Source organism: Macaca thibetana, chromosome 16 (genome assembly GCF_024542745.1).
Source record: "Macaca thibetana thibetana isolate TM-01 chromosome 16, ASM2454274v1, whole genome shotgun sequence".
In the NCBI taxonomy this organism is placed as follows: domain Eukaryota; kingdom Metazoa; phylum Chordata; class Mammalia; order Primates; family Cercopithecidae; genus Macaca; species Macaca thibetana.
In genome coordinates, this window is record NC_065593.1 from 63,719,880 (window position 1) to 63,744,582 (window position 24,703).

Here is a 24,703-nt window from a genome sequence, read left to right on the forward strand (position 1 = left end):
TGAGATTGTGTCACTGCACTCTAGCCTGGGTGACAGAGCGAGACTCTGTGTCAAAAAAAAAAAAAAAAAAAAAAAAATCATGGAACAGCTCCTGTCTCCCCACCTGCTCCTTGCTCCTTGCCCATTTCCCCGCTGTCTCAGTTTGGGCCAGAGCTGTCTCCAGCCCTGTGTCAATGTCCCCCTTGGGAAGCCCAGGGGTCTCCTGTGAGCAGTACAACCAGAAAACTCAGGAACATATCATATTTATTTCTTGTTGTCAAGCCAGAAACAAACCAAAAGCAGCATATCTCAGGTGAAGGAAGGACTCTTTAGTGCAGTCACAGCCCAGCTCTCCTGGGATCCGGGGAATGCCCTCTCTCCTCTCCCTCACTTCCCTCCTGTTTAACTTGGGACTCTTAACTGGAACTCAACTCTTCCCCCAAACATTTTAAATCCAAAAAGACCAGCAGGGGGCGCCATTTCCTCAGGGTCTGGCCCTGCAGGCGGGGCAGGTGAGGGCTTGCACACGTACACCCAGCTCTGGCAGGCCCCCTGCCTTCAACTTGGCACGTGTTGTTCCAGTGCCTGGGGACCCCTCGTGCATGGAGCATCCATGCCTCTATTTTGAAACGGCACCATCAAACCCAAAAAACACAGGATCTCCCTAACCTGTGGGCAGGACTAACCCAGACTCAGCCCTCTGCAGGCTGATGCCAAATTCCTTAGCGCTTTGCTCTCCCCAGATGCGTCCTCTCTCAGCAATGGGTAGGAGGCAGCTGGGGCAGCAGCTGCTCAAGAGAGGATCTGAGTGTGGTCTTGATGTTCTCAACGGCAGAATCGCTGCAGCACATACTGGCGGGCGGCCGGAGAGGGCTCGGGGGACGAGAAGTACGGGTGGGCCAGGGCAGTCTTGGCTGTGATCCGCCGGCTGGGGTCATACTGCAGGAGTTGCTGGGAAGAAAGGAGCAAGAGGATGTGGTCTGGGTGCAGCCAGGGTGGGGTGAGAAATCCCCCTCCCAGGTCCCAGATCAAGGGCCTGAGCCCCAAATTGGCTGCCCTCAAACCCAGAACCGCACGAAGCCACGACCTCCTGGCTCTCCAGCCAGTTCTGGACACTCCTGGAATCTGGACCGTCCTAATGAGTCACCCAGGTCTCCTCAGGCCACTGAAGCTGAGTCACTCCCCTTCTCGGGGAGGGTCCCAGGTCCCAGCCTGCTTCTAGTCGGGAAGACTACAGAACCCCACGCATCAGGAAGCAGGGGACTGGAGCTGTCCAGGGAGAAACCGAGTGGGGGGCACAGGGACTGACACTCCAAGAGGCCAAACCTGTCCAGTCCTCTGCCCTAGAGTCCCTAGACCCAGGCAGGATGTGGAAGGACCCCCCGTGGTGGAGCAGCCCAGACGGAGGGCTCGGGGCCTTGGCTGGAGTCCGTGCCGTCCTGCTCCCATTGGGCGGGTAGACAATACGCAGACTTCTGGAGAGCTGGACACACAGCCTGAAGACGAAAATACTGACCCGCCTTCCTCTCACTCAGCACCAGATTAAGGAAAGAAATGTGGCTCCAAGACTTTGTGGGCAAGAATGGACAGGGGACAGGTGCAGTGGCTCACACCTGTGATCCCCCACTTTGACAGGCCAAAGCAGGAGGATCACTTGAGCCCAGGAGTTCGAGACCAGTCTGAGCAACATAGTAAGACCCCCATTTCTACGAAAATAAAATTAGCTGAGCATGGTGGTGCACCCCTATCGTCTCAGCTACTCAGGAAGCTAAGGCAAGAGGATCCATTGAGCTCAGGAGTTCGAGACCAGCCTGGGCAACATGGTGAAACACTGTCTCTACAAAAAAATACAAAAGGTAGCCAGGCATAGTGGCATGTACCTGTGGTCCCACCTACTCAGGAGGCTGAGATGGGAGGATTGCTTGTGCCTAGGAGGTCAAGGCTGCAGTGAGTCATGGTCATACCACTGTACTCCAGCCTGGGTGACAGATTGAGACCCTGTCACAAAAAAAAAAAAGGATGGCTCTGCCAGAGACTTCTGGGCAGTCCGGCCTGGTACACAGCTCAAGACACCAACAGGAGGGGTGAGTGTGAACTGTGGCATGGGCCCAGGCAGCAGGGGACAGCCTGTTCTGAAGACTGACCACTGTAGGAGTCACAGGGGGAACACCCAGGTGGTAGAATGAGTGGCCCCAGCTGGGCACAGTGAGTGGCTCACGCTTGTAATCCCAGCACTTTAGGAAGCTGAGGTGGGCAGATCACCTGAGGTCAGGAGTTCGAGACTAGTCTGGCCAACATGGTGGAACCCTGTCTCTACTAAAAAAAAAAAAAAAAAAAAAAAAAAAAAAAATCAGCTGGGTGTGGTGACAGGCACCTGTAGCCCCAGTTACTCGGGAGGCTGAGGCAGAAGAATGACTTGAACACAGGAGGTGGAGGTTGCAGTGAGCTGAGATCACGCCATTGCACTCCAGCCTGGGCAACAAGAGCGAAACTCCATCTCAAAAAAAAAAAAAGGGCCGGGCGCGGTGGCTCAAGCCTGTAATCCCAGCACTTTGGGAGGCCGAGACGAGCGGATCACAAGGTCAGGAGATCGAGACCATCCTGGGTAACACGGTGAAACCCCATCTCTACTAAAAAAAAATACAAAAAAACTAGCCAGGTGTGGTGGCGGGCACCTGTAGTCTCAGCTACTCGGGAGGCTGAGGAGAATGGCGTAAACCTAGGAGGCGGAGCTTGCAGTGAGCTGAGATCCGGCCACTGCACTCCAGCCTGGGCGACAGAGCGAGACTCCATCTCAAAAAAAAAAAAAAAAAGAAGGTATGGCCCCGGCCTGGGGAGGCATACAGCTTAGATGGAGCAGTAATGTCCACAAAGTAGAATAACCAAACACACAAGGCAACTAGGGCAAAAGGGCATGCAGCACAGCAGAAAGACAGAGCTAACTAAATGAGGCCACTTCCACAGGGAAAAGAAATACTGCACTCTCATGGGGTAGGCTTCCAGGTTGAACAATCAGTACACAGGACAAGGACAAGCCAGTTGTGTACAAGGGTCAGGAAAGAGACCTTGGCCTTGGACTTGGAAAGTGCCAGGGTTATGTAGGAGGCTGGCTGATGAGGGGACATTGTAGTCGGAGCAGCAGCTGGAGCCCACATGCGCCTACCATGAGCAGGTCCCTGCCCTCTGGCTCCAGACTGGGCACAATCTCTCCCAGTCCCTTCCTGGTCCACTTAGGGAAGTTGCCCTTATAGTCAGGCAGCTGGGTGACCCCGGGCCATGTGGCTTCGCTGGGTGTCCCCAGCATACGAAAGATACGAAAGAGCTGGTCAATCTCAGAGTCACCAGGAAACAGGGCTTTTCGAGTCACCTGAAATGGGGAAGAAGAGAAGGTGTGGGGTCTGCCACTTTGTTGCACAGAATCCAATACCAGATAAGTGGCCAGACCCAGGGAGAGGCCTGTCAAGATATCTTTCCCATGGTTGTGCAAAGAATTCTGGCCTTTTTTGGAATAAGGCCACCTTCCTCAGTCCTTTAGCCAGTACCAAACAACTTTTTTAAAAAAATAGAGACAGAGTCTTGCTCTATAGCCCAGGCTAGAGTGCAGTGGCGCAATCACAGCTCGCTGCAGCCTCAAGCGCAGTCCCAAGCAATCCTCCTGCCTCAACCTCCCGAGGAGCTGGGACTACAAGCATGCACCACCACACCCAGCTAATTTTTATATTTTTTTAAGAGCTGGGGATTTGCTATGTTGCCCAGGCTGGTCTCAAACTCCTGGGCTCAAGCAATCCTCCCATTTCGGCCTCCCAAAGTGCTGGGATTACAGGCGTGAGCCACCATGTCCAGCCTCAAACACTCTTTAATCCACCTCTAATGAAAGCATCAGAGGGCCCCACCCAACCCCAGGAGGACCCTGCCTGTGGCACCCTGTGGCCATGTGTGCCCCTCTCTCTACCATCTCTGCAAAGATGCAACCAATGCTCCAGATATCCACAGCTGTGGTATAGAACTTGCTGCCCAGGAGAATCTCGGGGGCGCGATACCACAGTGTCACCACCTGCAGGGCAAGGAAACAGCACCACTCAGGGTGGCTGAGTGCATGGGTGACACTCCTCCTGCTGCCCCTCTCTCCTCTTTGTCTCACAATACCTCGTGGGTGTAGGTGCGCAGGGGCACCCCGAAGGCTCGAGCCAGGCCGAAGTCAGCCAGCTTGATGGCACCCAACTCATTGATGAGCAGATTCTGGGGCTTCAGGTCTCGGTGGATGACCCGATGTGAGTGGCAGAAACTCACCCCCTGCAGCAACTGGAAGAGGTAGCTCTGGAGAAATGAGTGCGAGGTGGAGGCAGCTGAGTGGAGGCGCTGCGTGGACAGGGATGGCAGGGACGGGGTGTCACCTCTCCTTCCCCGCCCTTCCCTCCCTACCTTGATGAGGTGCAGGGGGAGCTCCGAGTCTGGGGTGGAGTCCATGTACTTCTTCAGGTCCTGGCTGAGGAACTCAAACACCAGATAAAGCTTCCTCTCGTTGTGCACCACGTCCAGCAGCCTGGCAGGAAGATGGCAGTCAGGATGCTACCTTCGCCATCCCAGCTTCCCCGCCTCCATCCCCAACTCACTGGACGATGTTGGGGTGCTTCAGTTCCTTGAGCAGGGAGATCTCCCTGATGGCAGTGCTTGGGACGCCCTCCATCTCCCTGCAAGAAACAAGGGCACACCCACGGGCAGAGACTTGGGCCAAGAAGGGCACTTCCGGCCAGGGGGATTGGCTTCTGCGTTCCTTATCCCCACAGAATTACCCAGGCCCCAGCAATGGAGACCTGTGCTCCTTGGCATGTCACCCACCAAGCTCCACAGAGCAGGGCCCCGGCGAAGGCTGGTCAGAAGACAGTGAGCTGGGGGAAGGATGGGGAAGGGCTGCCGGGCAGCACCCGGAGGAGTTAAGTGTGGACTCCAGGAAGGAGGGAACGGATCAGGGAGCGCGCAGGTTGTGATGGCCCAGGGCGGGTAACTCAGGGGCGGTCCCAGCACTCACAAATCCAGTCTGATCTTCTTCAGGGCCACCAGCTGCCCTGTCTCCCTGTTCTTGGCCTTGTACACCACCCCGTAGGTGCCCTCTCCGATCTTCTCTACCTTCTGGAACACATCCATGGCCACGGAGCTGCCTGGGAAACAGAAGGCGCTGGGCCATTTGTGCCCCACGCCCAGCGCCCCTGTTGCTCCTCCAGCCTCCATGCGGCGCCCTGCCCAGCCCAGCCCCGCCCCACCCAGGCTGCCCAGCTCCCAAGGCCTGCGGCCCAGCCACCCCGACCCCAGCTCATCCTGCCTGGGAACCTGGCTGGGGGTCAGAGACTGCCCCTCGCCCAGCCCAAACCCCCAGGGGGTCGGGGGCCACCCCTCACCCAGCCCAGCTCAGCCAGGACCCCCAGGCTTCTCGCCTATGCCTGGCTTCTGAGGGCAGGACCCACACTCTCCCACCCGGCCCCCTGCCCAGCCCAACCAGATCCCCCAGGGGGTCAGGGGACACCCTTCACCCAGCCCAGCCCAGCCCAGCCCAGACCCTCCGAGTCAGAGGCCACCCCTCGCCCAGCCCAGCCTGGACCCCCAGGCCTCTCACTTGTGCCTGGCCTTAGCAAGACCACCCTCTCCCGCCCGGGTCCCCGCCCAGCCCGGCCAGGCCCAGGCTCTGGGGGCACAAGGTGGCCAGGAAGGGCTGCCCAGGGGCCAGGGCCACTGGGGGCAGAGGTCAGGGGTCGGGAGGGTCTTGAAGTCACAGTCCTGCCCTAGGCTGCACGGTCAGGGCCCACGGCCACGGCCCGGCTCGGCCCAGCCCGGGCCGGCCCGGCGCAGCCCGTGTGACGACGCTCAGTCTCCTCTGAAGGCAGAGCCTGACCAGGCGCAGACCCCTGCATCCTGGGTCCCCGACCTGGGCCCCCCAGCCCGGCCTCTGGGCCCCTGGCACCCTCCCCTGAGGCCCCAGGCCCAGAATTCACCAGAAGCCCTGAGAGGCTGCAGCACACAGCCCTGGTTGCAGCTCCCCCTCCTGGCCCCCGCCGGCGCTGCACCAGGAGCACACATCGAGGGCACGGCCCTTGGGCCTTTATTCACTAGGACCTTCTGGAACCCTCCATGGCCCCACACCAAGCACGGGCTGGCACCCGAGCTCAGCCACCTGCAGTCTCCCCGGGTGGGGCTGTCGGATTTATGGCATGCTTTCTGGGCTCTCATTGATGAGCTAATCCCAAAGTAGGGGATGGGGCTGGATTCACCATCCGCCCCTCTGCTTTCGGCTCCAGACAAGGCCGTCGCTGGGGAGGCGTCTGCGCTCTCTGGGGCTCCCGCAGCTCCAGAGGGTTTGGCCTTGGAAGCAGGTGGGGGTGTTGCTGGGCTGCTGTTTCCTACTGGCCGCCGCCCCGCTCCTGCTGGTACAGCCTCTGCTCCCGGATGGCTTGTTCCAACAAGGGCAGGTTCATCCCCTCCACGCAGGTCAGCACGCGCGCCTTCACCAGGGAGCCTCCGTCTGCAAGACAAACACCAGGGCACTAGCGGTGACTGAGGTGACTGAGCGGCACCAAAGTGCATTCCAGCTGTTCCCTTGACAGCTCAGTCCTGGGTTTTGGCAGCAAGCTGCGTGGACAATAACAACGGCATATGGGGCTAAGGTAATTGCGTACTTGGGCCTAGAACCGTGGGCCTGCCATGCACAGCAGGCCCGTGTCTGGAACTTAGCAGGTGGCCAGAAAAGCCCTCTGGTCTGAGGAAAGGCCCCCTTGGCACCTTGGGACGCAATGTCATCAGAAACCAGGGAAAAAGAGACACCCATATTTTAAAAATCCAAGGGACTGAGCTTCTGGTAAGTTTGGCTTTATAGGAACAGGTCATCCCACCGTGGACGAGGGGCTCTAGCAGATGTGATGGTGACCTGATCCATAATGGAAAGGTTTGCCAATGTTCAGGTGGCACCAAACAGGAAAGACATGTGGGATTTGCCATAAGAGACTTTTTAAACATTTTCTTTCTTTTGCCAGATGAACTGGCTCACACCTGTAATCCTAGCACATTGGGAGGCCGAGGCATGTGGAACACTTGAGGTCAGGAGTTACAGACCGGCCTGGCCAACATGACGAAACCCCATCTCTACTAAAAATACAAAAATTAGCCACGTGTAGTGGTGCATGCCTATAGTCCCAGCTACTCGTGAGGCTGAGGCAGGAGAATCGCTTGAACCCAGGAGGTGGAGGTTGCAGTGAGCCAAGATCACACCACTGCACTCCAGCCTGGGAGAGACAGCGAGACTCCACCTAAAAAAAAATTTCTTTTTTTGAGACAGGGTGTTGCTCTGTCACTTGGGCTGGAGTGCAGTGGGTCAATCATGGCTCAGTATAGCCTCCACCTCCCAGGCTCAGGTGATCATCTCATCTTCCTCAGGAGCTGGGATTACAGGCACGCACCACCACACCTGGCTAATTTTTGTATTTCTTGTAGAGATGGGGTCTCACCATGTTGCCCAGGCTGGTCTCAAACTCCTGGGATCAAGTGATCTGCCCGCCTCGGCCTCCCAACATGCGAGAATTATAGGTGTGAGCCACTGCACCTAGCTAACTTTTTTTTTTTTCTATTTTCTCCAGTCACAGCTTGCAAGGGAAAAAAAAAATTTAAAAAATTTTTGCACTCATGCTCTTTCTGCTCTCTGAGCATTTTAATAAATAGATTTCTGAGACGGGCAGATCGCCTGAGGTCAGGAGTTCGTGACCAGCCTGGCCAACACGGCAAAACCCCATCTCTGCTAAAAATACCAAAATTAGCCAGGCGTGGTGGCTGGCACCTGTAAACCCAGCTACTCGGGAGACTGAGGCAGGAGAATCACTTGAACCTGGGAGGCAGAGGTTGCAGTGAGCTGAGATCAAGCCACTGCACTCCAGCCTGGGCGACAGAGTGAGACTCCCTCTCAAAATAAATAAATAGATTCAACGTTCTAGGCCATTACACTGTCTTCTTTTTATGCTGTTTTGAGATAAAGGCTGTGCCTGTCCTTTCCTCTAGTCTAGGTCATTTATAGCACAGCCTGAGGACAGAATCCAGGGTGTCATCCTGCCTAGATTCCAGCTGTCTACACAGGCTACCCTTAGACAATGAACTCATTTGAAACATGAGGTTGCCTGCGTGTCTCAGCTTCTGTTAGCCTAGTGCTGAGCAGCAGAGCCTGCACAGGTTAGAGAGGAATTGGGGCGGGGTACGGTGGCTCCCAACACTATAATCCCAACACTTTGGGAGGGCAAGACAGGTGGATCACTTGAGGCCAGGAGTTCAAGACCAGCCTGGCTAACATGCCAAAACCCTGTCTCTACTAAAAATACAAAAGTTACCTAGGCGTTGTGGCACACACCTGTAATCCCAACTACTTGGGAGACTGAGGCATGATAATCATTTGAACCAGGGAGGTGGATATTGCAGTGAACCAAGATTGCGCCACTGCACTCCAGCCTGGGCAACAGAGCAAGACTCTTGTCTCAAAAAAAAAAAAAAAAAAAAAAAAAAGGACAGGCGCAGCGGCTCATGTCTGTAATCCCAGCACTCTGGGAGGCTGAGGTGGGCAGATCACCTGAGGTCAGGAGCTCAAGACCAGCCTGGCCAACACGGTGAAACCCTGTCTCTACTAATACAAAAATTAGCTGGGTGTGGTGGCACACTCCTGTAATCCCAGCTATTCGGGAGGCTGAGGCAGGAGACTCACTTGAACCTGGGAAGCAGAGGTTGCAGTGAGCGGAGATCATGCCACTGTACTCCCAGCCTGGGTGACAGAGCGAGACTCTGTCTCAAAAAAAAAAAAAAGATAAAGAACATGGAGTAAAGAAGGGCCTGGGTTATAAAAAGCAGTCAGAATGCAGTGGGGTGAGGCCTGGGGACAGGAAGGCGTTATACGGAGCACAGATGTTCTTTTAGGTTTGTCTGCAAAGGGAGGGAAGGTCATGGGCAGGCAGGTCGGACTCTAGTGTAGATGATGACTTCTTGCGGTTGAGACTATTATTTCCATATAGAGGAGGCTTGAGCGCCTTATATGTGGAGAGGGAAGAACCGTGGTAACCCTTTAGGTAGGAGGGACCCTGCTTCCTCTTAGACTAGAGGAAGGCGCTAACGGTGGCCATTTCAGTGTCTGACTGTAGGAGGAAGAACGGCTGCCTGTGGCCTCAATTCTAGCTGGGACATAAAGCAATAAGCTGGGAGGGACAGGGGAGGAGAGGAAGTGAGTTCTTACGAGGCAAGGGAATTTCTGGACTAGCTGTGGTGGCGCCTGGGAGGCGGGTGTGGCCAGGACACAGGAAGGATTTCTAGGCAGAGCAGGGAAACCTCAGTGAGCCCCTGAAATCATTGAGCTCCGAATCCTTGGAGCTCTGTGATCTTTCTGCACTCAACAGTTGGCAGGACCAGCAGGGTGGAGGCTGGGGTCTCAGGGCAGGAGTGAAGCTGCCAGGAAAGTGGCTGAAATGGTAGTGAGGCCCAGCGGGGAAAAGAGGTGGGGAAGAAAGTCCAGGAGTCCCGAGTCCACAGGTCCTGAAAGGGCAAGAGGGACGCAGCAGAAGTAGAAGGGAGAGCGGATGGCATGCAATTTCAGGAAAACAAGACCAAGGTGCGACAGCAGACGTGGGAGGTGGAATTGGGGCAGAGGTGCTTACTGGTGGAACTGGTTGGCAGCAGGGAGACAGGGAGGGATGTGAGATGCTGACACACCTGAGGAGCCGGGGAAACTCGGGCCCTGCTCCAGACTCTGTGGGTGTGTGGTTTGGGGAGGAAGGTTTGGGCAAGTCCCGGAGCCATAAGGATGCTCGAAGAGGGAGGTGCACAGGGGACACACAGGAAGGTTTCCCTCCCTCCCTCCCTTTCTCTTCTCTTTTCTCTTTCTTTTCTTTCGTCTTTCTTTTTTTTTTTTTTTTTTTTTTTGACAGGGTCTCACTCTGTCCCCCAGGCTGGAGTACAGTGGTACAGTCTCAGTTCACTGCAATCTCCACCTCCCTGGTTCAAGTGATCCTCCCACCTCAAGTTCCCCAGTAGCTGGGACTATAGGCTTGTGTGCAATAATACACCCTGCTAAATTTTGTATTTTTTGTAGAGACAGGGTTTCACCATGTTACCCAGGCTGGTTATTATTATTATTATTTTTTGAGATGGAGTTTTGCTCTTGTCGCCCAGGCTGGAGTGCAATGGCGTGATCTCAGCTCACTGCAACCTTTGCCTCCCAGTTTCAAGCGATTCTCCTGCCTCAGCCTCCCGAGTTGCCGGGATTACAGGCATGCGTCACCACGCTCAGCTAATTTTGTATTTTTTTAGAGACAGGGTTTCACCATGTTGGTCAGGCCGGTCTCAAACTCCTGACTTCAAGTGATCCACCCACCTCGGCCTCCCAAAGTGCTGGCATTACAGGTGTAAGCCACCGCGGCTGGCCGTCCAGGCTGGTCTTGAACTCCTGGACTCAAGTAATCCACCTGCCTCAGCCTCCCAAAAGTTCTGGGATTATAGGCATGAGCCACTGTGCCCGGCCTCTTTTCTTTCTCTTTAGAAACAGGGTCTCATTTTGTCACCCAGGTTGGAGTGCAGTGGCATGATCATAGCTCACTGCAGCATCGAACTCCTGCCTCAAGCCATCCTCCTGCCTTAGGCTTCCAAGTAGCTGGGACTACAAGCACAAGCCACCACACCCGGCTAATATTTTCATTTTTGTAGAGATGGAGTCTCTCTGCGTCACCCAAGTTGGTCTCAAAATCCTGGGTTCAAGTGATCCTCCCACCTCAGCCTCTGAACATGCTAGATTACTGAGCCCCTGAGCCCAGCCCCACAGGAAGGTTTCTGATGGCAAGGTGCAGGGGTGCAGTGAGAGAAAAGCAGAAGGCAGAGGATGCATGGTGAGGGCTTGTGGGTAGATGCTTGCTGTGGTCCAGTGCCCTTCGGCCTGGGCGTGCTCCAAGCGCCTCTGGAGTAGGCCTGGGAAAGGCTGTGCCCCACACCTTAGCTCCAGAACAGGCGGCCCTCGGGCCTTTGGATGGCACCAGCAGGTGTCAGGTCTGTGGGTTTTATCGCAGCCCAGCACGTCTTCACCTGTCGGTCTTCTCAGCTAGTTCTTATGCAAACATTTCTGAAAGATGACCTCTCACCTGTCCTCTGAACCGTCAGTCTGGCCACAGGGCAGGATTCACATCTGATCAACCTTTGTGTCCCCACAGGACTTTGGGCCTGGCACAGGAAGGTTTATTGTTTTATTTCCATTTATTTATTACTATTTTGTAGAGGCAGGCGCTTGCTACATTTTCCAGGCTGGTCTTGAACTCCTGGGCTCAAGCGAGCCTCCCCCCCTAGCCTCTCAAAGTGCTGGGATTACAGGTATGAGCCACCACACCTGCACTTTTTTTCCTTTTTTTTTTTTTGAACAGGGTCTCACCCTGTCATTCAGGCTAGAGTACAGTTGTGCAAGATCAGCTCACTGTAACCTTGAACTCCTGGACTCAAGCAATCCTGCCACCTCAGCCTCTCAAGTAACTGGGATGACAAGCATGTGCCACCACACCTGAATAATTTTTTAATTTTTATAAAGATGGGGTCTCACTATGTTGCCCAGGCTGGTCTTGAACTCCTGATCTCAAGCAATCCTCCTTCCTTGGCATCCCAAAGTGCTGACAATATAGGCATGAGCCACCACACTTGGCTTTCACAGGGAGGTTTAAAGCAGCCACAGGGTGCCCCCTCTGCCCAGGCCAGAGGTCAGGGCAGACAGAGCACAGTCAGCCCAGATGCTCTCCTCCCACCTCCTTATTTTTGATTCCCAGTTCCCTCTGTGAATGACGAGCATGTATGACTTAGAAAATCAAGACAGGCCAGGCGCGGTGGCTCACGCTTGTAATCCCATTACTTTGGGAAGCCAAGGAAGGTGGATCATGAGGTCAGGAGCTCAAGACCAGCCTGGCCAAGACGGTGAAACCCTGTCTCTACTAAAAATACAAAAATTAGCCAGGCACAGTGGCAGGCGCCTGTAATCCCAGCTACTCAGGAGGCCGAGGCAGGAGAATCGCTTGAACCCGGGAGGTGGAGGTTGCTGTGAGCTGAGATCACGCCACTGCACCAGCCTGGGCGACAGAGTGAGAGACTGAGACTCCGTCTCCAGAAAAAAAAAAGAAAATCAAGACAAAATTTTTTTCTTTTTTTGAGACGGAGTTTTGCTCTTGTTGCCCAGGCTGGAGTGTAATGGCGTGATCTCCGCTCACAGGAACCTCCACCTCCCGGGTTCAAGTGATTCTCCTGCCTCAGCCTCCCAAGGAGCTAGGTTTACAGGCGTGCACCACCACGCCCAGCTAATTTTGTATTTTTAGTAGAGGCGGGGTTTCTCCACGTTGGTCAGGCTGGTCTTGTCCTCTTGACCTCAGGTGATCCTCCTGACCTCAGCCTCCCAAAGTGCTGGGATTACAAGTGTGAGCCACCGCGCCCCGCGACTAAAATGTTTTAAGAAAAAAAAAACTCACAAAAAACAGGTTGTGATGCAAATTATAAGAGTAGCAGTAAACTAGCCAGTGCCTAGTAACAGGCTACTTCCTCTGAGGCCTGATTAACTTCAGGTTCAATTTTTTTGGCAAGAACCCACCAGAGGTGGTGCTATTGTGTCTTCCTCTTGCCTCACATCGGAGGTACATGATGTTTGCCCTTCTGATTTTTATCACGTTGACATTGATCAGGCTGGCCCAGGCACTGCCAGCGGGTCCCTCCATCACAATGATCCCATCAAAATGTTTCCTAATGATTTTGGCCACTAGTGAGGACTGTTGCCTGGATTTTTTATTTTGTCAGGGCTTTTAAAGTGATGACTTTGAATTCGCATATTTCTCCTGCGTTCATTCGCTGTGACTCTCCTCTAAAGAACTTTCCAGGCCGGGTGCGGTGGCTCACACCTGTAATCCCAGCATTTTGGGAGGCTGAGGCAGGCAGATCACAAGGTCAAGAGATCAAGACCAACCTGGCCAACATGGTGTAACCCCGTCTCTACTAAAATTACAAAAATTAGCCGGGCATGGTGGCGCACACCTGTAGTCCCAGCGACTCGGGAAGTTGAGGCAGGAGAATTGCTTGAGCCCGGGAGGCAGAGGTTGCAGTGAGCTGAGATCATGCCACTACACTCCAGCCTGGCGAGAGAGCGACATTCCATCTCAAAAATAAAGAATTTTCTTTCATCAACCATTTGGTTTCCACTACAGGCAATCCATACAGAAATGGCAGAATAGGGCCTGGTGCCAAGATCACGCCACTGCACTCAGCCTGGACAGCAGACCAAGACTCTGTCTCAAGAAAAAAAAAAAAAAAAAAAAAACAGCAATAAGAATCAGAAGCAGGCAGGGCTACTCGGGAGGCTGAGACAGCAGAATCACTTGATCCAGGGAGTTGGAGGTTGCAGGGGGCTGAGATCGCACCACTGCACTCCAGTCTGGCGACAGAGAAAGGCACTGTCTAAAAAAAAAAAAATGGTGGCTCATGCCTGTAATCCCAACACTTTGGGAGGCTGAGGTGGGCGGATCACGAGGTCAGGAGATCGAGAGACCATCCTGGCTAACACTGTGAAACACCGTCTCTACTAAAAATACAAAAAATTAGCCGGGTGTGGTGGCGGGCGGCTGTAGTCCCAGCTACTCAGGAGGCTAAGGCAGGAAAATACCGTGAACCTGGGAGGCGGAGCTTGCAGTGAGCGGAGATCGGAGATCGCACCTCTGTACTCCAGCCTGAGCAACAGAGCGAGACTCCGTCTCAAAAAAAAAAAAAAAGGAATCAGAAGTAAGGCTGGGTTTGGTGCTGCACGCCTGTAATCCCAGCATTTTGGGAGGCCAACGCAGGCAGATCCCTCATCCCAAGATAATGACACCTTGTCTCTACAGAAAATTTAAAAAGTAGCTGAGTGTGGTGGTGCATGCCTGTGGTCCCAGCTACTCAGGAGGCTGAGGTGGGAACCTCATGAGTCCAGGAGGTGGAGGTTGCAGTGAGCTGTGATCATACCATTGCACTCCAGCCTGGGTGACAGACAGACAGCTTGTCTCAAAAAAATTTAAAAAAATTTTTTTTTAAGACTCAGATTAAGAGCTGACAGACAAATTCAAAAAGATCTAAGCAAACTGCCTCGCCTCAGACCTGGTGCATTAGGCCTTGAGAAATTAGTGGTTTCTCTCTCTTCATTCTCGCTTTCCCATGGGGGACCATCTCTTCACTGTACCTGTCTTTTTTTTTTTGAGATGGAGTCTCACTCTGTCATCCAGGCTGGAGTGCAATGGAACGATCTGGGCTCACTGCAACCTCTACCTCCCTGGTTCAAGTGATTCTCCTGCCTCAGTCTCCTGAGTGGCTGGGACTACAGGCACATGCCACCATGCCCAGCTAAGTTTTGTACTTTTAGTAGGCACGGGGTTTCGCCATGTTGGCTAGGCTGGTCTCGAACTCCTGACCAGCCACCCTGTCTTTGAGTTGGCACCATGTGACCAGTCCACTCTGAATTGAATCCTCAAGAGTCCTTGAACTTGTGGGCTGATTTGGAAAAAACATTAACCCCGATGAGACACTGCTGTCGGGTCACGAGCCCATTCCTCACTGACTGCCCCAAAGACTGCCCCAGCTCAGGCCCCAGGAGGAGAAAGGGGGTGTGAGGCCGCAGCTCACCCTGCTGGTGCTGGAGCTCCCCAAGGACAATGTACAGGGAGCCCACCTGGGCGTGGAAGGGCTCCACCAACTTGGTACAGACAAGAACCTGGTGTTGATCAGATCCGTGCTGAGCCATCAGTGTTACTCTGGACTGGATCATGTCATAGAGGCACAACCTGAAAGGCAGAGGAAATGCAATAATTTCCATCCATATGTAGAATCACCACCACGTGCAAAAGGTTTGCACGGCCAAGAAATCTATAGAAAAGTGTTCAGCCTCAGTCTCATCAGAGAAATGCAAATTGCAGCAGCAAACCAGAAAAAAAATTTTCAGTCTACATGGTAGAATGTAAAGGAATTCCTTTTAATTTTCATCCCCTTGCCTTTAATTTTCTTAATGTTATATTTTTGACAAGCAGAAGCTTTTAATTTTGTTGATGATCAGTTTATTCATTGTTTATTCATTTTTTTCTTTTCTTTTTTTTTTTTTTGAGATGGAGTCTCGCTCTGTTGCCCAGGCTGGAGTGCAGTCGTGCAACCTTGGCTCACTGCAACCTCCACCTCCCGGGTTCAAGCAATTCTTGTGCCTCAGCCTCTTGAGTAGCTGGGGTTACAGGTGCCTGCCACCAGGCCTGGCTAATTTTTGTATTTTCAGTAGGGAAGAGGTTTTACCATGTTGTCCAGGCTGGTATCCAACTCCTGACCTCTAGTGATCCACCCACCTCAGCCTCCCAAAGTACTGGGATTACAGGCATGAGCCACCACACCCGACCTTTTTTTTTCTTTTATGACTTTTGCTTTCTACGTCTTGTCTAAGAAATCTTTTTTTTCCTTTCTTTCTTTTTTTTTTTTTTTCTGTATCCCAGGCTGCAGCCTTGATCTTCCAGGCTGCTCAAGCAATCCTCCCATCTCAGCCTCCTGAGTAGCTGGGACTATAGGTACTTGCCACCACACCTGGCTAATTTTTATTTATTTATTTTTTGGAGATGGAGTCTCGCTCTGTTGCCCAGGCTGGAGTGCAGTGGCACTATCTCAGCTCACTGCTAGCTCCGCCTCCTGGGTTCATGCCATTCTCCTGTCTCAGCCTCCCGAGTAGCTGGGACTACAGGTGCCCACCACCACGCCCGGCTAATTTTTTTCTATTTTTAGCAGAGATGGGGTTTCACCACGTTAGCCAGGATGGTCTCGATCTCCTGACCTTATGATCCGCCCGCCTTGGCCTCCCAAAGTGCTGGGATTACAGGCATGAGCCACCGCACCTGGCCTACACCTGGCTAATTTTTTAACTTTTTGTACAGATGGAGTTTTGCTATGTTGTCCACGCTGGTCTCAAACTCCTGGGCTCAAGCGATCCACCTGCCTCAGCCTCCCAAAGTGCTGGGATTACACTCATGAGCCACTGTGCCTGGCCATCTTTTCTTTTTCAATATGGGCTATAAACGCTATTTAAAAAAAAAAAAAAAAAAAAAAAAAAAAAAAACCACTTTGCCTACTCAAGGTTGTATCCTGTTTTCTTGAGACAGTGCAGTCTTAGCTTGTAATCTATGACACAGTGTAAATTCTTTTTGGCATGTTGTGAAGTAGAGATCAAGATGTTCCCCTACCATATTAATATCTAGCTGGGCGTAGTGGCTCATGCTGGTAATCCCAGCACTTTGGGAGGCCAAGGCAGGTGGATCGCTTGAGTCCAAGAGTTCAAGGCCAACCTGGGCAACATGTTGAAACCCTGTCTCTACTAAAAATATAAAAAATTAGCCAAGCATGGTAGCATGCAGCTGTGGTCCCAGATACTTGGGAGGCCAAGACAGGAGGATCACTGGAGCCCAGGAGGTAGAGGCTGCAGTGAGCTGAGATCATACCACTGCACTCCAGTCTGGGCAACAGAGCAAGACTCCATCTCAAAAAAAAAAAAAAAAATATATATATATATATATAGGTTGGGCATGGTAGCTCACATCTGTAATCCTAGCACTTTGGGAGGCCGAGGCAAGAGGATTGCTTGAGCCCAGGCGTTAGAGACCAGCCTGGGCAACAGACCGAGACGCCATCTCTAAAAATTTTTTTTTTTTTTTTAATTAGCCAGGTACGGTGGTGCACGCCTGTGGTCTCAGCTACTTGGGAGGTTGAGGGGTCAAGGCTGCTATAAGCCATGATCATGCCACTTGCACTTCAGCCTGGGCGACACAGTGTCAATATCTAGTAGCTCCACTTGTTGAAAGGACTATCCTTTCCCTACAGAATTACCCTGATGTCTTTATTGAAAATCAATAAAGCCGGGCATGGTGGCTCACGCCTGTAATGCTAGCACTTTGGGAGGCTGAGGCAGGCAGATCACAAGGTCGAGATGGAGACCATCCTGGCCAACATGATGAAATCCCATCTCTACTTAAAAAAATACAAAAATGGCCGGGCGCGGTGGCTCAAGCCTGTAATCCCAGCACTTTGGGAGGCCGAGACGGGCAGATCACGAGGTCAGGAGATCAAGACCATCCTGGCTAACACAGTGAAACCCTGTCTCTACTAAAAAATACAAAAAACTAGCCGGGCGAGGTGGCGGGCGCCTGTAGTCCCAGCTACTCGGGAGGCTGAGGCAGGAGAATGGCATGAACCCGGGAGGCGGAGCTTGCAGTGAGCCAAGATCATGCCACTGCACTCAAGCCTGGGCAACAGAGCGAGACTCTGTCTCAAAAAAAAAAAAAGAAAGAAAGAAAATCAATAAAGTATTGGCTAAGTAGGCTGGGCGCGGTGGCTCAAGCCTGTAATCCTAGCACTTTGTGGGGCCGAGGCGGGTGGATTACGAGGTCAGGAGTTCAAGACCAGCCTGGCCAAGATGGTGAAATACCATTTCTACTAAAAAATAAAAAAAAAATTAGCTGAGTGTGGTGGCAGGGGCCTGTAATACCAGCTACTCAGGAGGCTGAGGCAGGAGAATCGCTTGAACCCAGGAGGCAGAGGTTGCAGTGAGCCGAGATCACGCCACTGCACTCTCCAGCCTGGGCGACAGAGTGAGACTCTGTCTCAAAAAAAAAAAAAAAAAAAAAAAAAAAAAGATTTGGCTTAGTAAATGATGCAATATCACCACAGTGAAACAAAATGGAACTATTCAAAATGATGATGGAGATCTACATGTCTGACATCGAACTAGGTCTACCATACACAGCTAACTAAATAAATGCTACAGTATAGTAATACAATAGGATCTCATCTAGGTTAAAACACTGCTTTCTTCTTTTTTTTCTTTCCTTTTTTTTTTTTTTGAGGTAGGATCTCACTCTGTCATCCAGGATGGAGTGCAGTGGTGCAATCTCAGCTCACTGCAGCCTAGACCTCCCAGGTTCAGGTGATCCTCCCACCTCAGCCTCCCCAGTAGCTGAGGCTACAGGCGCACACTGCCATGCCTGGCTAAATTTTTGTATATTTTGTAGAGACAGGGTTTCACCATGTTGCCCAGGCTTGTTTCAAACTCCTGGACTCAACCAATCCTCCCACCTCAGCCTCCCAAAGTGCTAGGATCACAAATGTGAGCCTCCACACCCAGCCTTTAACTAGGTCAAAATACTTTTTTTTTTTTTGAGACCAAATTTCACTCTTGTCACCCAGGCTGGAACGTGATCTTGGCTCACTGCCACCTCTGCCTCATGGGTTCAAGCAATTCTCCTGCCTCAGCCTCCCAAATAGCTGGGATTACAGGCGCCTGCCACCACGCCTGGCTAATTTTGGTATTTTTTGTAGAGACGGGGTTTCACCATGTTGGCCAGGCTGGTTTTGAACTTCTGACCTCAGGTGATCCGCCCACTTTGGCCTCCCAAAGTGTTGGGATTACAGGCGTGAACCACCGCACCCGGCCTAGGTTAAAATACTACTTTCTCTCTTTTTTTTTTTTCGAGACAGAGTCTCACCCTATCCCCCAGGCTGGAGTGCAATAGCACAATCTCAGCTCACTGCAACCTCCACCTCCCAGGTTGAAGCAATTCTCCTGCTTCAGCCTCCCGAGTAGCTGGGATTATAGGCACACGCCACCATGCCAGGCTAATTTTGTATTTTTAGTAGAGACACGGTTTCTCCATGTTGGTCAGGCTGGTCTCAAACTCCCGACCTCAGGTGATTCACCCACCTCAGCCTCCCAAAGTGCTGGGATTACAGGCATGAGCCACCGCGCCCAGCCCTAACTATTTTTTTTTTTGGGGGGGGTAGAGAAAGACATTTAACCATCACCCCCACCAGTGAAAAAAATAAAAAAAAACATTCTCACCTGCCAAATGTTCTCAGTGTGCCCCCATCAGGAACTTGGCCTGCACTGACCTCCCAGGGGAGGTAATAGGTCCCAGGTTTGGGCAGCATCATGGGCTCCTATAACCAAACAGTTGAGATGGATTTTGAAGTTTCCTGATAAATCAAATAGACTGCAAAACAGAGATTAGCAGATATATGAGACCAACAGCATCTTGAAGACTAATTCCAGTGAGCAGTGTTTTAAAATTAAAAAAAAAAAATTTTGCCAGGCACGGTGGCTCATGCCTATAATCCCAGCACTTTGGGAGGCCGAGGCAGGTGGATCACGAGGTCAAGAGTTTGAGACCAGCCTGACCAACATGGTGAAACCCCATCGCTACTAAAAATACAAAAATTAGCTGGTGGCGTGCGCCTGTAATCCCAGTTACTCAGGAGGCTGGAGCAGGAGAATTGCTTGAACCCAGGAGGTGGAGGTTGTGATGAGCCAAGATCGTGCCACTGCACTCCAGCCTGGGTGATAGAGCAAGATGCTGTCTCAAAATAAATAAATAAATAAATAATTGATATAATATGCATTCATGTATTAAAAACAAACAAACAAACAAACACAAACCACGGCCGGGCGCAGTGGCTCACGCCTGTAATCCCAGCACTTTGGGAGGCTGAGGCAGGTGGATCCCCTGAGGCCGGGAGATCAAGACTAGCCTGACCAACATGGAGAAACCCTGTCTCTACTAAAAATACAAAATTAGCCGGGCATGGTGGCGCATGCCTGTAATCCCAGCGACTTGGGGGGCTGAGGCAGGAGAATCACTTGAACCCAGGAGGCAGAAGTTTCAGGGAGCCGAGATCGTGCCATTGCACTCCAGCCTGGGCAACAAGAGCAAGACTCCATCTCAAAAAAACAAAGCAAAACAACCGAAACCAAACAAACATAGACCAGCCCTGACAACATAGTGAGAATTCATCTCTATGAAAAAATTAAAACATTAGGCCAGGCACAGTGGCTCATGCCTGTAATCCCAGCTCTTTCGGAGGCCAAGGCGGGTGGATCCCTTGAGACTAGGAATTCGGGACCAGCCCGGGCAACACGGCAACACCCCATCACTACAAAAAAAATACAAAAATTAGCCAGGTGCGGTGTCTCTCACCTGTAGTCCTAGCAACTTAGGAGGCTGAGGCAGGAGCGTCACTTCACCACAGGAGGTTGAAGCTGCAGTGAGCTATGATCACACCACTACACTCTAGCCTGGTCAACAGAGTAAGACCCTGTCTCAAAATAATAATAAACCAAAGCAATATTTAAAAAGCTGCTGGGCGCGGTGGCTCATGCCTGTAATCCCAGCACTTTGGGAGACCGAGAAGGGCGGATCACCTGAGGTCAGGAGTTTGAGACCAGCCTGACCAACATGGAGAAACCCCGACTCTACTACAAATACAAAATTAGCGGGGTGTGGTGGCACATGCCTGTAATCCCAGCTACTAGGGAGGGCGAGGCAGGAGAATTGCTTGAACCTGGGAGGCGGAGGTTGCGGTGAGACGAGATTGCGCCATTGCACTCCAGCCTGGGCAACAAGAGCGAAACTCCGTCTCAAACAAACAAACAAACAAGCAAAATTAAAAAGCTATGTGTGGGCCGGGCACGGTGGCTCAAGCCTGTAATCGCAGCACTTTGGGAGGCCGAGATGGGCGGATCATGAGGTCAGGAGATCAAGACCATCCTGGCTAACATGGTGAAACCCCGTCTCTACTAAAAAATACAAAATATTAGCCGGGTGTGGTGGCAGGCGCCTGTAGTCCCAGCTACTCGGGAGGCTAAGGGAGGAGAATGGCATGAACCCGGGAGTCGGAGCTTGCAGTGAGCTGAGATCCGGCCACTGCACTCCAGCCTGGGCGACAGAGCGAGACTCCGTCTCAAAAAAAAAAAAAAAAAAAAAGCTATGTGTGGCCCTGAATGGTGGCTCACACCTGTCATCCCAGTGCTTTGGGAGGCCAAGGTGGGAGGACTGCTTGAGGCCAGGAGTTCAGGACCAGCCTGAGAACAAAGCAACAGCCTGACTTTACAAAAAAGAAAAAAATTTGGCAGGCTAGAAATACATGTAGTACCAGCTACTTGGGTGGCTGAGGTGGGAGGATAGCTGGAACCCAGGAGTTCGAGGCTGCAGTGAGCTATGAGAGCATCACAGAACTCCAGCATGGATGACGGAGGGAGGCTCTGTCTCTAAAAAAAATAAAAAGTCAGGCCGGGCGCGGTGGCTCAAGCCTGTAATCCCAGCACTTTGGGAGGCCGAGACGGGCGGATCACAAGGTCAGGAGATCGAGACCATCCTGGCTAACCCGGTGAAACCCTGTCTCTACTAAAAAATACAAAAAAAAACTAGCTGGGTGAGGTGGCGGGCGCCTGTAGTCCCAGCTACTCGGGAGGCTGAGGCAGGAGAATGGCGTAAACCTGGGAGGCGGAGCTTGCAGTGAGCTGAGATCCGGCCACTGCACTCCAGCCTGGGCGACAGAGCAAGACTCCGTCTCAAAAAATAAAAATAAAAAATAAATAAATAAATAAATAAAAAGTCCGTGCACGGTGGCTCACGCCAGTAATCCCATCACTTTGGGAGGCCAAGGTGGGCAGATCACCTGAGATCAGGAGTTTGAGACCAGCCTGGCCAACATGGCGAAATTCCATCTCTACTGAAAATACAAAATTAGGCTGGGTGCAGTGGCTCACACCTGCAATTCCAGCATTTTGGAAGGCTGAGGCAGGTGGGTCACTTGAGGTCAGGAGTTCAAGACCAGCCTGGCCAACCTGGTGAAACCCCATCTCTACTAAAATTACAAAAATTAGCCAGGCATGATGGCAAGCACCTGTGATCCCAGCTACTTGGGAGGCTAAGGCATGAGAATCGCTTGAACCCAGGAGGCAGAGGTTGCAGTGAGCTGAGCTCACACCACTGTACTCCAGCCTGGGCAACAGAGAGAGACTCAGTCTAAAATAAATAAAATAAAATAAAATAAAATAAAATAAAATAAAATAAAATAAAAAGCTATGTGGAGAAGTATTGTTCCATTCCAATCTCTATGTAACCCATTCCTTCCAATCCCATAAAACAGGGGTTTATAAATGAGTACACAGTACATTTTTCAGCTTTGTGGGCTCTATGATCTCTGTTACAATTGTAGACATGCATTCAAACGATAACAAGAGGCCGGGCGCAGTGGCTCAAGCCTGTAATCCCAGCACTTTGGGAGGCCGAGGCGGGTGGATCACGAGGTCAGGAGATCGAGACTATCCTGGCTAACATGGTGAAACCCCGTCTCTACTAAAAAATACAGAAAACTAGCCGGGCGTGGTGGCGGGCACCTGTAGTCTCAGCTACTTGGGAGGCTGAGGTGGGAGAATGGCGTGAACCCGGGAGGCGGAGCTTGCAGTGAGCCGAGATCACACCACTGCACTCCAGCCTGGGAGACACAGCGAGACTCCATCTCAAAAAAAAAAAAAAAAAAAAAAACGATAACAGAGATGTGTTCTCAGAAATGCAGTTAGGTGATTTCATCATTGTGTGAACATCACTGTGTACTTACACAAACCTAGATGGCACAGCCTACTGCAGCCCTGGTGCTGTATGGTGGAGCCTATTGTTCGCAGGCTATCAACCTGTACCACGTGTGGCTGTACAGAACACTGGAGGCAACTGTAGCACAATGGTATCTGTATATCTGAACATAAGCAAACATAGGAGAGAAAATGGTAAAAAATGGTCAATAGTAAAAAATATGGTGTTATATAATCTTTTGGGCCACTGTGTATACGCGCTCTGTCATTGACCCAAATGTGTGTATGTGGCATGTGCCTGTACAAGGTCTCACTCTGTCACCAAGGCTGGAGTGCACTGGTGGGATCATAGCTCACTGCAGCCTCAAACTCCTGGACTCAAGTGATTCCCCTTGCCTCAGTCTCCCAAGGGACTACAGGTGCATACCACCACATCTGGCTGCCTTCAACTATTTATTTATTTATTTATTTATTTATTTATTTATTTATTTTGAGATGGAGTCTCACTCTGTCGCCCAGGCTGGAGTGCAGTGGCGTGATCTCGGCTCACTGCAAGCTCTGCCTCCCGGGTTCACACCATTCTCCTGCCTTAGCCTCCCGAGTAGCTGAGACTACAGGTGCCCCCCACCATGCTGGGTAATGTTTTTGTATTTTTAGTAGAGACGGGGTTTCACCATGGTAGCCAGGATGGTCTCGATCTCCTGACCTTGTGATCCACCCGCTTCAGCCTCCCAAAGTGCTGGGATTACAGGCGTGAGCCACCGCACCCGGGCCATTTTTTTTTTTTTTTTTACTTTTTTTGAGACAGAGTCTTGCTCTGTTGCCTGCCTGGTAGGGCTGGTGTCCCATCATAGATATGACCCCATATTTATGGGGCCTCTCCCTGGGGCTGATGGTCGGGGATACAAGCTGCTGAGCAGTGAGCAGAGAAGCAGCAACTGTGAGTCAGAGGCTACAGACAGAAGCAGCTAACTTCAAACGGTGCAACTTCAGGGAAAGATCGCCTTCTTCCCATACCATCCCCTTTCCAACTCCCATCCCTCTAAGAGCTATCACCCTATAAAATCCTCAGCATACACTACCCTTCAATCTGTTTGTGTGACCTGATTCTTCCTGGATGCCAGACAAGAACCGGGTGCTGAGAGGCACAGGCTTGGATGCTGCTGCGGGCTCTGCACAGAGCCTGCTCCCGCCAGAGAGGAGCGATGGGCTGGTTCGTTCCATCCTGTTGCTGCACTTGCTTGCTCCCATGCTCCCTCTCTTGAGGAATGGCCAGTGGCAGGCTGAGTGAAACGAGTCACTCCAGTTCCCAATCAGGGAACCAAAGGGGTCAAGGGAACAACTCCATCTCAGCATGATCTCGGCTCACTGCAGTCCCTGCCTCCGGGGTTCAAGCGATTTGCCTGCCTCAGCTGCACCTACCACCACACCCAGCTAATTTTTTTTTTTTTTTTTTTTTTGAGACAGAGTCTTGCTCTGTCATGCAGGAGTTCAATGGTGCAATTTTGGCTCACTGCAACCTCCGCCTCCCAGGTTCAAGAGATTCTCCTGCCTCAGCCTCACGAGTAGTTGAACTACAGGCGCCTGCCACCATGCCCGGCTAATTTTTGTAATTTTTTTTTTTTTATTTTTTGAGACGGAGTCTCGCTCTGTCGCCCAGGCTGGAGTACAGTGGCCGGATCTCAGCTCACTGCAAGCTCCGCCTCCCGGGTTTACGCCATTCTCCTGCCTCAGCCTCCCGAGTAGCTGGGACTACAGACGCCCGCCACCTCGCCCGGCTAGTTTTTTGTAGTTTTTAGTAGAGACAGGGTTTCACCGTGTTAGCCAGGATGGTCTTGATCTCCTGACCTCGTGATCCGCCCGTCTCGGCCTCCCAAAGTGCTGGGATTACAGGCTTGAGCCACCGCGCCTGGCCAAATTTTTGTAATTTTTTTTAGTAGAGACAGGGTTTCACCCTGTTGGTCAGACTGGTTTCGAACTCTTGACCTCAGGTGATCTACCCAGCTTGGCCTCCCAAAGTGCTGGGATTACACACGTAAGCCACCGCGCCTTGCCGCATTTGACTTTTTTCATGAACACGTTCCTCTTGAACCCTCTCAGGCACATAGTGCCAGGAAGAACTGTTGTTTGTCAGTAAAAGAGACAGAGACTGCCTGTGGCTATGGTGCAGATCACATCGTGGAAGGTCCTGATCATAGCTGGCAAGTGAGACTCATGCTGGTAGCCCTGGGGCAGTACCACGGAACTCTGTTCCTTGATAGGAACAGACAGTGACTCTGGACTGGGCTTTGC

The 24,703-nt window shown here is 51.9% G+C and overlaps 2 protein-coding genes across 7 annotated transcripts in view; both read right to left on the reverse strand.

The window, feature by feature from the left end:
* UBALD2 (UBA like domain containing 2) overlaps nucleotides 1–24,703 on the reverse strand; it is a 468,792-nt gene that overhangs the window by 276,226 nt on the left and 167,863 nt on the right. The window lies entirely within an intron of this gene.
* LOC126939213 (CST complex subunit TEN1) overlaps nucleotides 226–24,703 on the reverse strand; it is a 224,897-nt gene continuing 200,419 nt past the window's right edge. The window contains exons 3-12 of one of the 6 annotated variants that reach the window (XM_050764358.1): nucleotides 22,441–22,575; nucleotides 18,884–18,981; nucleotides 6,243–6,493; nucleotides 5,009–5,138; nucleotides 4,593–4,670; nucleotides 4,402–4,522; nucleotides 4,126–4,296; nucleotides 3,932–4,033; nucleotides 3,143–3,346; nucleotides 226–930 (exon numbers count right to left, since the gene is read on the reverse strand). In XM_050764358.1, coding sequence (XP_050620315.1) covers nucleotides 805–930; nucleotides 3,143–3,346; nucleotides 3,932–4,033; nucleotides 4,126–4,296; nucleotides 4,402–4,522; nucleotides 4,593–4,670; nucleotides 5,009–5,138; nucleotides 6,243–6,493; nucleotides 18,884–18,975 — 1,275 coding nt within the window. In that variant the 5' untranslated portion in view covers nucleotides 18,976–18,981; nucleotides 22,441–22,575 and the 3' untranslated portion in view covers nucleotides 226–804. Of the gene's footprint in view, nucleotides 931–3,142; nucleotides 3,347–3,931; nucleotides 4,034–4,125; nucleotides 4,297–4,401; nucleotides 4,523–4,592; nucleotides 4,671–5,008; nucleotides 5,139–6,053; nucleotides 6,494–14,649; nucleotides 14,808–18,883; nucleotides 18,982–20,015; nucleotides 20,134–22,440; nucleotides 22,576–24,703 lie in introns of those variants that run through there. The other 5 variants (XM_050764360.1, XM_050764359.1, XM_050764361.1 and 2 more) reach the window with 5 other exon arrangements.